Source organism: Sinocyclocheilus grahami, unplaced genomic scaffold (assembly GCF_001515645.1).
Source record: "Sinocyclocheilus grahami isolate Dianchi unplaced genomic scaffold, SAMN03320097.WGS_v1.1 scaffold632.1, whole genome shotgun sequence".
Lineage (NCBI taxonomy): Eukaryota > Metazoa > Chordata > Actinopteri > Cypriniformes > Cyprinidae > Sinocyclocheilus > Sinocyclocheilus grahami.
Genome location: NW_015505811.1, coordinates 92,997 through 106,168, shown reverse-complemented (window position 1 = coordinate 106,168; position 13,172 = coordinate 92,997). Strand labels below are relative to the sequence as shown.

At 41.2% G+C, this 13,172-nt stretch overlaps 1 protein-coding gene across 1 annotated transcript in view; it reads right to left on the bottom strand.

Annotated features, from left to right (window-relative positions):
* Positions 1-509: 509 nt before the first annotated feature.
* The window catches only part of LOC107558109 (transcription factor 7-like 1-A), a 31,242-nt gene continuing 18,579 nt past the window's right edge, over positions 510-13,172 (bottom strand). The window contains exons 4-12 of the mRNA XM_016241724.1: positions 10,799-10,882; positions 5,128-5,263; positions 4,647-4,749; positions 4,409-4,492; positions 2,920-3,063; positions 2,672-2,831; positions 2,154-2,261; positions 1,971-2,022; positions 510-1,411 (exon numbers count right to left, since the gene is read on the bottom strand). Coding sequence (XP_016097210.1) covers positions 957-1,411; positions 1,971-2,022; positions 2,154-2,261; positions 2,672-2,831; positions 2,920-3,063; positions 4,409-4,492; positions 4,647-4,749; positions 5,128-5,263; positions 10,799-10,882 — 1,326 coding nt within the window. The 3' untranslated portion in view covers positions 510-956. The remainder of the gene's footprint in view (positions 1,412-1,970; positions 2,023-2,153; positions 2,262-2,671; positions 2,832-2,919; positions 3,064-4,408; positions 4,493-4,646; positions 4,750-5,127; positions 5,264-10,798; positions 10,883-13,172) is intronic.

The following is a 13,172-nucleotide window of genomic DNA, read 5'->3' as shown; positions in this document are numbered from 1 at the left end:
CTAGAACATTTGGTTACATTTCTATCTCACAAGCTTGTCAATAAACCAGAGTGTAATCAAACAATGTCTGTTCTAAACACCATTTGCAACTGACATTGTAAACCACAGTATTAAAAAAAGAAATGTCTAGTTTTCAATAATTTTTTCTTCGTAATAACCGAATGAACTGAGCATATTAAAAAAAAAAAAAAAAAGTAAATTGACCTCAAATGTCTATTTTTCGTTATTCTGCTCTTCCAGAGTACTTTTACCAGGATAAAGTCACAGTGTGCAACAACACGGTCTACTTTTTTTCTTTGAGAAGCTGCGTTTTGCGCAACAGTGAATTCTATAATTTAGTGTGTGCACATCATGAGTGCCAGCATTCACACACCACTTCACGAGCCTTAATTAGATAAATGAACACTGTCAGTGTGTGTGATACTGGCTCTATTCAGAAGATCTATGTTGCATTATTCAGCCAGTCATCACATGCAGCGTCTTCTTCCCCCAAAAAACACAATGCAGCATTTAGAAATAACTTGAGGTTTATTAGCTATGGAGTCTTAGGAGAGTCACACACACAGGGTTAGGAACAGGGTGAGGTGGTACCAAAAGAAAGAAGAAAAATAAAAGAAAAATCGGGAGAGAATGCAGTAATGAACAATCAAACTCCTAACTACCATTAGATTGAATTAAACTAAAACTACAAATTGTATTTTGTCAAGTATGGCTTAAAAAAAAAAGAAATCTTTATACATTTGACTTTTATACAAGTAGCAACACTGGAAAATCACAAAAAGGCAATTTACAAAAAATACATTTTTGTTTCAAAGACAAAAGCAAAATAGAGGGGTGGTCAAATATTGACCAATATTTATTCCTTTTCATTCTATCTTAAAAACTTGGTCTAATATCTATAAAAATGTAAAAAAAGCAATATACAGGTGTAAAAAGTTTGTCTTTTTTCCCCTCATTCACTCCACTGATTTGGTGACCAGAGAGAGAGGTTGTGTCTGCAGCAAGGCATGATGGGAATGTAGGGCTGCCTGGTGGAAAGGCGAGGACGGGGAGAGCAAGGAGGGAGGTAGGGTGGTGAACGGGATGGGACGAGACAGGAGGGCCGCAGACTGGCTGTGGAGAGAGATGCTCGGATGAGAGGCGGTGGAGGTGGACGAGGAAGTGGAGCCCGATGCTTTCCCTGGCAGGGGGAAGTGGGGGTGGTGGGTCCTGCCCTCCGGTTTGGTGGTGAGGGACAGGGGTTGAGCCTGCTCCGAGTGAGTGGCCGCAGGGGCCGCCGGTGACGCAAGGGCAGCAGACGGTGTGGCGGGCGAGTCCAGCATGCTGCCGTGAGAGGAGGTAGGGCTGTCACACATTTTCTCAGATGGCAGGTACGGGACACACTGCTTCTTGAGCTGGGGTGAGAAGTTACCTGTAGATGAGGGGGAAACAGGGTTAAATATACTGACAAAGAGTCTGTTAACAAATGGCGAATGAAAACAAAACACTGTTTATGGTTAAATACATAGTTTAAATTAAATGCTTTTTAATCAAATAATTTTAGATGCCATTTCAGTCAAAAATTGACCAACATTAATGATTATGACATGAAAAAATAGTGACTAAATTTAAAGGTTATTTCCATAAAAATACAAAAACGGACTAAAAACGACTAAAAATAACTCCCATTTGCTCCCAAATTACTTCAAACACACACACACACACAAATAATAATAAAAAAATGTATTCATACGGATTTGGAAAAACATGCGAGTGAGCAAATGAACTATTCCTTGAAAAAAAATTCCAGTTAAGAAGAAAAAAGCCAAAATGTTCGTCATCTAGCTTCTAAGGTCAAAATTGAACTGAACATGATCTATGTGCTGAGTGATTGGACCAACAGGGATGCTGGGGGAAAAAAAGCTCAAGTTCAGCGAAAGATCATGCATACAGAAAGTGAGAAAGAAATACAGATGGCCAGTGACACTTACTCTCTTGTGGGGAATCAGGTTTATTGTCTCTCTTCCGTTTCTTCCTCTTTCCCTGCGGACAGACATGATTTGGAGCAAATTAGATGTGTTTGATTAAGCAAAACTCCCCTGGCTGCCAAAAACAATGGAGGAATACAAACCCCACATGATTTGCATTAAACTCTGCATTCTGGGCTCACTTACGTAGTTGTCTCGCGCAGACCAGCCCGGATAAAGCTGAGAGTGCAGCTGCCGTTCTTTTCTGGCTAGTTCATAGTATTTGGCCTGTTCCTCACGTGAAAGAGAGTGCCACTGCGGAATAAAAGAAGTCAAATTTCCCTCCTTTTTTCATTCCTTAAAGGGATAGTTCACCCAAAAATGCACATTTTGATCATTTACTCACCTTCATGTCATTCCAAACCATCATGTACAAAAGGAAAAATTTCAGAAGCATGTAAGTCATACGGACCACTTTTACTATGCTTTTGCATCCTTATTTGACGCTTGATAGCTTCAGTGCTTATTCGTGGTAATTGCATGGAATAGAGCGACCAGCACAATCATCATGATATCTCCTTTTGTGCTTCATGTGCGTTTGGAATGACATGAGGGTGAGCAAATTATGCCAATTTTCATTCTTAGGCGGACCGTTCCTTTAAGACCAGATGAAGAGAACACTAATGCATCTCAGCTCCTCTCATAATGGAATTGTAAGCGCTCACCCTCCTGCCCAGGATCTGGTTGATGGCTGCACTCTCTTTCAGGGTGCATTCGGCCACTACTTTGGCCCTCATTTCCTTCATGTAGAGCATAAAGGCATTTAGGGGCTTCTTAATGTGAGGCCTCTTCTCTTCCTCTTTCTTCACAGGCACTGAGGGCTTTCTGTACAGATGCAGATGGATGCAAAGAAGGTCAGTCGGAGAAGAGCAGAGAAATAACTGTGAGAGAGTAACGGAGGAGATGGACTGACCCATGTGTCGAGTTGCCGACGTTGTCGCCGCTGGGCTCCTGTTTGATGGCATGCGACACAATGGCGGGGTGAGGGATGCCCGTCTGGTGCAGGCCATGAGAAGGATGAGGCACCATGTGAGGAGAGAAACGACTGGATACCAGGCTAGAAAGACAGACAGATTCACACAGTCAGTAATATATAGACAGATATATCAGGATATTGAAGGTATAAATACAATGGTAGCTAGTTGAATGGGAGATAGATACAGTGATAGAACAATAGATAAAATGATATAGAGAGAATAGTTAAAGATAGAACAATAGAGGGATAGACAGAGCAATAGATAGAATGGTATGACTGAGCTATAGATAAAGCGGGACAAAGCAATAGATAATAAGACAGACAGACAGACAAATAGATATTGTCACACTGGGAGAACCGATCCTAGCAGCTGCATCTGGAAAAATCTTCAACTCTAGGCTTTCCGATTCATACCAGCTAATACAATAGCAGCATTGTCATTTTCACATATGAGGGGGAAAAACTGTGTTCCAATCTGTGATTTGCACACTCTTGTCCAACACATATTGACGCTGGACTACAGCACTTCACTGTGCCACAAAATGAATGCAAGCACAAAAAGTTTTCTCTCCTGCTAGAGACCAACAAAAGGTGCACAGTCATAAGATAACCGTGAAAGTAATAGAGGGAGATTAAAAGACAGCGAGAGTTCATGCTGACGTGCGAAAACTGAACTCATCCAGCAACCCAAGGAAATTTTAAGCATTATCTGAATGGAAAGAATATGATAAAATCATACATTAGAGTAGTTTCTATTCAGCAAGAGTTTCAAGAAGTGCTACTTTCATATAATGGCTAGCATATTTACAGTGATATGGTAAAAAGTGGGGAAAAATGAAGGCATAACATGGAATAACTTACACCTTTGAGTTTCAACAATCACTTTAGGTGTGTAGAGGTTTTATTTAACTAAAATAAGTTTGGTTGAATTCTTGTTCGGAAGTTTGTCCATGGGACATTTGCACAATATCACAATTATACCTTATCAAACTGTTTTTTTTCTAGATAAGTAGCATGGTAATACCACAGTATTTTTTAAAGCACCATATAAATACCACGCATATGACAATTATATGCCACGCTAAACAAACATTTCAGTGTTATCTAATAATTTTATTTCATTATTAGCATTGAGCATTGGCAATCAAGGTGTACTTTTATCAGAGAGAGAGAGAGATAAAACCAATTGTGTAGCATTCAATAAAAGATTTCCTTTCTGGAACATGCACAGGGTTGAAAAAGAAAGAGAGGTATCAAGGCGCCATTACTGAGCAAAAAATACATCAGCAGTTTCCTGTACTAACTGTTCTCTGAGCCTTCAGGGAGGAATCGCGCTGTCTGCATCTCATGTCTATTAATAGATACGAGTTTAACTTTAAATCAGCATGTTGGTGCAGAAAAGAAGGTCTTGCCCTCTGTTACATACCTAGACATGGAGGCGTTCATGGCAAGTGCAGGGTAGGGGTGTCTGAAGCCCCCAGGAGGGATGGAGTACATGTGTTGGCCTTGCCTGAAGATAGAAGAACAGCACTCAAACAACTGGCTAAAGCAAAATCAGGGACAAACAGATGCACATTTTGCTAGAAAAAAACTTCAATAAGCCATATGCATGGGTAAAATAAGGTTGATGTTATGTAATTTAAAGCCACAGGGTTCAGACTTACTGAGGAACCAGCCATCCTAGAGGGTGCGGGATCTGTCCAACTGCCCCAGGAGAGAGAGGGTAATATGGGGACAGCTCTGAAGGATGAGGGGTCCTTGGTATTCCTGAAGAAACAATCATTGATTATGAAAACTGAAGACAAATATTAACATACAAGTGTGAACACAAGGGGTGAAAAATCAAATTGCAAAAATGCTGAATATCTTCAAACACTCCCCCTTGTCTACAATTGCCCTGCAAACAGGTAGTCCTGCCCCAAAAATCACACCACTGGTTTAGTCCGGCAGATTAAAAATGATTGCAATTCCATTTAATGCCACTAGTGGCGCCCCAAATCACACACTTCACCTGTAACTACTTCGATCCCCATATTATTGCAATAAACCCCATCAAAAAAAAGTAATGACTCAGCATTTCTGGATTGTACTACTTTCTCAAAGCTTCAGCAAATTCATCTGGAAATTGCTGTTGGTGGCACTTACCTGTCTTTGGGTCAAGAATCTCCGGTGAAAGGTGAGAGGGAGGCGTCCCAGGGGAGAAGTGTTCATTGCTGTAGGTGATCAGTGGTGTAAGGGGATGAACATGATGGGGGTGTTGTACCACTGGCACCTTATTGGACTGAAAACAAAAGGAGAAGGAGGTGAGGGAGGGGAAATGAAGTGTGTGTGCATGTTTAAACAACCAAAAAGCCAACCGAAAAGAAGAAAATAGCCATTAGGCCTCATTACTCATGATTGGCGCCAGAGAGTTTTAAAGAACAATGGGTCTCGGCAGCAGAGTTTACTTTTCCCAAAGGAAAATAAACACCAGTTGGACATTTGACCGGCTGCATGGAGGGTGGGAGAAATCACACCTAACACCCCTAACAGGCAGCATTTCAACAAGAGAAAGATGTTTCCAGCTGCCACCCGCCATGAGTGACACTAGGACAGGCCTGGCATTTGAAGGGAAATGGCAGTGGTTTTGTTTACTACACCTCTCTCAAGAGACGGCCAAAAGTGGTACCTGTTGTAAGAAACCCTTCAGTGCTTCTCTTGGCGAGGTGGCAAAAGTTTAACAGATCAGGACGACTTTTGAGATTCTTAAGAAGGCCCAATTGTGGAAGCCGATAGGCCAGGGGTAGGCAAGTCCACTCCTGGAAAGCTACCATTCTGCAGAGTTTAGCACCAAATCTAATTAAATGCACCTTAACCAGCTAATCTGCATCTTCAGGATTACTTGAAATTAATAGGCAGGTGTGTTGGAGCAAGATTGGAACTGAATTCTGCAGGAAGTCAACCCTCCAGGAGCAGGTTGGGTTGGCTACCCCTACGTTAGGCTAATGTGGTTGTAAAAGGGGCATATTACCTTAGAGTTATAACCTGATGACTTTGTGAGAAGTGTTGCTTGAAAAGTTGCATCTATTCTGGCAAAAACCAGCGATCAAGGACATTTCAGCCTTTTACTACACATACCCATACCTCAGCCCTGGAAAATACTGTATGCAAGTACATGAATGCAAATGCTAAGCTAAACAAGCTCAATTTCAAGTTTCACTTTCTAAGAGTTCCCGCAAATGGCACACTATAGCAAGCAATAGCAAAACTTCCAACTCAGTTTTCTCTTTCAGGTCAACCAACATCATGACGTACCAGCAATTCAAAGAGAATCGTGCTGTAGTTAAAGTTAGTTAAAATCTCAAAAGTTAGCTAGCTACCTGAATAATAAATCAAATTTTAGCACAGTCATTTGAAGGCAATTCTACCACCCCACTGAACACTGAGGAGCCTATATTAGCATATAATTTACTAGCATACGTCCAGAACCCTAACCACATAAATATAGCAGTAGCACTATAATAATATCAGAAGCAGCACTGCTGTGATGTGTACGTAAGGCAATGCAAGGTGGTGAGCCGTAGATTGAATGGGGTACTTGTTGGCTCAGGACGTCACAAGGGAGCTAGAGCGGAGAATGCCATCTTGTTTCCTCCATGCTAACCTTCCCCCCACCTCTATGTAGGCAGTGGGTTTGACCTCTGCTCCAACCAGCACTCTGTGAACATGAACAAGGCTTGCATTGAGACGAGACTGGCTCTCGTTTCCCAGAGTCCAAACACATCCCGATCTTTGGGTTGCCTCTCTATTCCTTGCCTTTCTCCTTCCATCTATCTGTCTGACTGTCTGTCTCTGTGTGTGTACATAATTTAGCGTTGCATCAGCCGAGACAAGCTGAGCCTGACTTCTGGAGAAAGGTGCATTACAGGATTGTTTTAAAGATCTGTCAGCAGGTTGATTGAGAAAGAAAGGTAGAGGGCAACTTGCACTGTTCCTCTAAGATGGTGTTTGTCCGCTGCACTATGATATTAGCTGTTGAGGCTAATGGTTTCTCTCTCTCTCTCTCACTATCCTACTGCCAAGAATCCCTGCTGTGTCAACACACCAGCCGTTTTGCCTCCGACACCAACATCCCAAGCATAGACTGCCGCCAGACTGGGCCCCTCGCCCCCCTTACAAACGGACTGGATGGGACCAGCCGACTCCAAGCATCTCAAGGATCCATATCAACACTTGGTCAAGTCCTCCTGTTTGTTGTTTGAGTGGGCTCTTTACAGCTAATAGAAAGGAAGTGTCCACCAGATTAACACAACTTGGGTTTTAAATGAAGGACTGGGGGGGAAACACAGATTGACCACAGTGTGGTCATTAGCTGAGTCACTGGGTTCGGTAACATAAGGACAATGACACAACAACAATAGCACTTTCTCAGTCAACCGTTCAATGCAGGAATCCACCTTTAGATGGCAGAACTGGGTTCTTCTTCAATTGTGGTCTGTCAACAAGTACCTGGATCTTTTTACGTTTTGTTCAAACAAGTCCTGCAGTTCATCAAGGGCAAAGCCTGATAAATCTCTCTAAATCCACTTTTGTAAACTGGTCTATAGGAGGAGAAGACACCTGACCAGCACAGCAGTGAAAAACAGCTGACAAAACACCTCACCAAACAGAAAAAATGAGTCATTGTGTAAACATTGTTCCACCTTTTGTATCACAGTTAAATTACATGGACTCCAGAGTTCTCAAGCACATATTTACCCATTGTGCTAGGTCAGTCCTCATTCAACAGCCATTATTTTATGAGACACTCAGAACTAAATTTAACACAATGTTAGCCAAACATTGCACCTCTTTGAACGGTTTTCTTTGAGTTCTTTGGAGTGACTCTCCACAAGGAGGTATCGCATCCATTTAAAAACTGCAAAAGTAACAAGTGTACAAAAAGTCAGCGCTCTACACCTGCTGATTAATCTGTTGCCCTTCTCCGCCCGTTAGCAAAGGAACCTGCCCAAAGACGACTTCTGGTGCCACCACATGGAGCTGTTAAACTGGAGCTCTGCTAAAACAAGCACATTGTGGAGTAAGAAGCAAATGTGGCCTGTTGTTTTCTTTCTTTCTTTTGGCTTCACCTCCTCCATCTCTTTCTTGAGTTACTGAGCAAACAGGCGTTTGAGCAAGAGGGATCAAGACACAATGAACTGCTTTAGCAGTGGAAGAATGAGTTGCTAAATACAGATTCAAATGAAGGATAATAAAATAGTGCAGAGGAAAAGACAAGCCAAAACTAGCAGTATGAGCCATACAGTTTGATCCCCAACAATGGGGTGCAATTTACAATTATCACCATCTGCCTTTACAGTTACATGGCTCTGAATTAGATTTTAACATCTCCATTAAAACTACTTTCTGTAGATGCAATCTGCATCTTGTTTTATATTGGTTTACATCCTCATACTTTACCACACATTGTAAATGGAGGCCACAACAGGTTTAATGGAAAAAAACTAAAATCACATGATGCATTCATCTGAATTTTTGCATGAACATGCAACACTTTTCCCATCAGCACAAACATCATGCCCTCACGAAGACTCATCCATTGTCAATGTCATTAGTAGGCAATTTAAATGGAATTTCCATTTTTAATCCGATTTTTGAAAATAATTTGAAAATTTCTTGTGGACTCATGACTAATGCTTGGTAAAGACTTATTAGTTTATTATAAATTCTTTAAACCATCAATTCTTGACTAGACCTAATGTGCAAGCATGCTTTCGAGACAGACAACAGTTAAGGCACTGGCTAGCCAAGTGTGATTGCTGTGTCGACTGTTGCTAATATAAGTGTTTGCTGAACACGGTGACTTACTGTGGGTTTTAAGAACCAGGTTTTGCACTTGTGATATCATTGTGAGATTATTTCATATCAGATACAAGACTCTGAGTGCATACAACTTGACTTGTTGTGTATTTTTTTGTGAAGTGTGAGGATTAGCATCAAAGTTAGAACTAATGCAGCTAATCAGAAAAGCTAAAGGACATTCCGTTAAAGTACCTAGAGATCAAGCGTATGTCCTATCTATAAAGAGTATGGGATCTCAGAAAGACCAATAAAGGATTCTTTAAAAAAAAGTACCACAGTGTTACCATATAAGACACCATGTGAAAACATCATGCTAATACTGTGTTTTTGGACATTACCATGCTATTCTTCGATGTACCTTACAGTGTCATGGTATATATGAATATGAGAATCAAATTGTACCATGGTATTTCCATTTGATGCATGAACCACGGTAATGTCACAGGACTTTTTTTGTATGATTCTGACCAAAAAAACAAAAACAAATCTCACACACAGCTTACAAAGGGGTTGACAGGTCTGAAGTTCCCACAATGCCTCACACATCACCTGCCACTGTGTTCTGGTTTGATGCATTATTCATGCGGCCTGGGTCCAGATGCACTATATGGAAGGCAATGTGAAGAGGTGGGCTCGGTGCTGCAGTATCACACTTGAACACATTCAGAGGGATACCAATGGAATGCTAAACAAACCTGGTTCCTGAATTATTGAGCCTTTCGGCCGCTCTGGCTCACCCTATTAGCATGTGTGCCTTCTGGACCCAATCTGTGCAGCCACAGAAATGGTTTCCACGGGTCACTCACGCCCTCTCGGCTGCCTGGTGCGATTTCATCAGCCCATGCCATTAATTAGAAACACAATAAACCCTCTAGCATGTCGCCTAAAGTATTTACGGACTCTTAATTAATCCTCTGATCACAAGAGATTCCCCCAGATCTGCATGCCAGAAATTAATCCCCAATGCCAACATCGAATGAGGAAGCGAAGTCTGTTTTTCTGACGGGCGAACAGTAGCATTCAGCGTATCTACGTTCTGGACAACACAATACTGAGTGTTAAAGCAAAGTCAGCATCAACAGGCTTCAACAATCAACTCATCTCCATATAATTGGATTGAAATCCCCCTGCTTCATATTTGCAGACTGTCTGGAGTCCCCAAGCATGCTTTATGAAACACATGCTAAGTAAATAAAGACAAAACACCAGACACAACAGGCTCAGTGTCCCGGTATTATTATCAGGTCATCGTAATCTTTGGCCTGAGAACTTTAAATTGGATTCTCGTTTAGACAGAACTGACCCAAAGGTCTGTTTGGGAATCTCTTGGGCAAACTCTCTAATCTTCCAGCTCAGACCACAGTCAGTGATCACTTTGTCACCGTGGCAGAACCTCTATCGTTCTGAGCTGACAATCTCCATGTTTGGAGGGTGAAAAAAACGTGTCTCCGGAATGGATTAGCTGCCATTTGGAGCGAACATTCCTGAGGTTCTCCGCCGTGGTGTCTGGAAAGGGTGAAGCAGGTCAAAAGTTGGGTCGCATGAGTGGCCGGAGGGGGTGGAATGGCATGAAAATAAGTCTGTTGCTTGTTGACACTTAGAACGACAAGCTTAAGCCCTCAGCCTAAGCCAGGTTTCGGCTAAAAGCTAGTCATGCTTGTGTGGGAAAAAACGTTTCCGGTTGTTCATTGCAAAAGAAGTTAAGCAGGACACCAATGAACCTTTGCTCTTAAGGCAAGATAAACCAGCCTATTCAGTTAAATAACAATATAATACAATATTGTATTGTTGGTTTAATGGTTTCAGATCAAACTGTTGCCTTTCAAAGCATCTGCTCTCTAAAGATGCACATCATGGAAGAGCATAACATAAGAATGGACAATTTACAAAAAGGTTAATCTATACCCAATTTATAATCAAATAATTTTGACTGCATTGTAAACTATACAGAATATGAAGTTGCTGATGGACTTACTAAGTGCCCTGGTGTTGGTGATCTGGAGTCTTTAAGGGCTGCCGTCCCGGGAACGTCAAGAAGTGGCCATTTCATTTGTAGATACTGCAGGGGACAAAAGAGAAAGTCACAATCAATCGATCATCAACACATGCACCAGGCTGTCTACATGTCACTGCAAAACCAAAAATATATATATTATTCTTAAAAGTGCTTTATATGGAAATAGTGATGTTGCAGAATGTCTGTCTTTAATAAGCAAAAGTTGACAAAACCAGATTTTTTCAAGACACCTTCAAGGTCGAAAGCCAAGTTTTTGAATTAAAGGAATATTCAAAGTAAAATAAATGTTTGCCACCGGAAATAATTCAGATTCACACCTTCATGTTAAGCACTTGGATGAAAAGTTTATGAAGCTACAGTTGTTGACCCAAGTATACCGTATTTCTGAAGACCTGTATTTAACCTGGAATATTCATTTAAAATGGAATGGAATGGAAGAAATCAATTAAATAGACCTCTGAGTCATCCACAAATTCCGGCAATCCAGCTGTTCTTTGTCTTAATTCATTTGAAAGCTGTGGAGATGAACTCTGAGTGCTGTTTAGCACCTGGGAGCATTAGCTGGAACAGTTTGGGGGGCTGAGACAGGAGCAGTCGGGCCCAAGGGAGGGGGCGAAACGTGAAAGTTAAATATGATTTGGACTGCAGGTCCCGGCATAGTAAATGCCCAGCTGGATGGATAAAATGTGTGTATGTTAGTATGAAGAACAGCTGGGAGGAAGTCCCATAACGCGCTGGGAGAATAGGAAGGGGCCTTGCATGGAGCAGAAACAGAGATCTGCCTTTCTCTAGTTTTGCCCTTTAAAAATCAATGGAGAACGCAAAAGTGACGCTGTTAGGGTGAGCGTGGTATGAAATGAGAGAAGGAACATGGAGGAGACACGCAGTGATGAATGACTGGACTTCTTATACAGAGGGAGACGTTTATTGTGAAAGCCGTCGTAGCTCAGTGCGCGCGTGTCAAAGTTTGATATGTTTCAGCTTTTCTGGGGCCCCTCGCATCCAGCGCTTATGATTTTCAGGAGCAATTTATAAAATCTAGTTTTTTTTTTATTATAGTGCTTCTATACTGTACTGTATGCCCCTGCATACAGTACAATATACCGTAATATTTAAAGTAATTTTGCCGTTTTTGGTTTTTACATGTGTTTTCCTGTATTTTTTAATTACGCTTTGCATTGTGGGAGCGAGAACCGTGGTCGCTTATCGGCGCGAAAACAGTGCAAGAGCAGGTGCCATTACTCACGGAGATCTTCTTGGTCAGTTTCATTTTAAAGTTGGCTTTCGAATTTGGGGAACCTGTTTCTAAATTCCGTAGTAAATTAATGTTGTTAAATGTCACATAAACTGTTGACGTAACATTAATTTAGTTAAGGTCTGGCTTGTTTGGCAAATGAATGTCGGAGCCGTCACATTCAACATTTTCTGCTTATCGTCACACATCTTACTTACGGAGGTTACTCTTTTAATTGTTTATTAACTTTTAATTGTTGTTGATGCACTGTATTTAGTGCTGATCATACTGTTTCAAGCATCTGTCATTACTGAAGAGAAGCAGTTGTGATAAATCTGAAGCGCAGTACTAATGTAGTTAGTTTAATGCCTTCAAAAAAAGCTGGCAGAGGAATTGTCGAGAAAAGGAGAGACCATTTACATCTTTCTTAATTTAAAAGAGATGAAGATACAACTAAGTGAAGATCTGGCATCGCAAATTCTTCAAGGATAACACTATCACCTTTTCTGCCAAATGAGGTAAGTTTTGACCTTTTATTGTCTTGTTTTAGACACACAAGGTCCATAACATGCAAAAGAGAAATAAATTCGGTAACGTTACTAGCAGGCTGTCTGTGAAGCGGCTGAGTGAACACAGGCATCCGACGAATCAGACATCAGACAGCATGCCAGCAGCGCATTGAGTTCTCTTTCGCACTGTAATGGACAAATGCACACGACATTATGCCAAAATGACCATTGTTGGCGAGTGACCTCGTAAACAACACAGTCTAAAATAATTGACCGTAAAGACGGGAGTAGATCGGATGTGTGTCAGATATGCGTCATGTTTTAAAGGGACAGCAGTTCATGACATTCATAGAGTTTCTTTTGTTTTCTTTCTAATGACAGGACGTAATTGCTGCTGTAACGTTACTGTGAATCTCAAGCACCCCTGCATTCTTATCATGGGTTTGTATTCGGTTTTATTAACAGTTTTTATTTAACATTAGTGTTAAATATTGAAAAGAAGTTGGTTGCTGAACAAAGTTGTGTTCAAAGCTGCTTGTCGTTATGTATATGGTAATTTTGTAATGTCTTTTTTTGTTTATGGTGATGG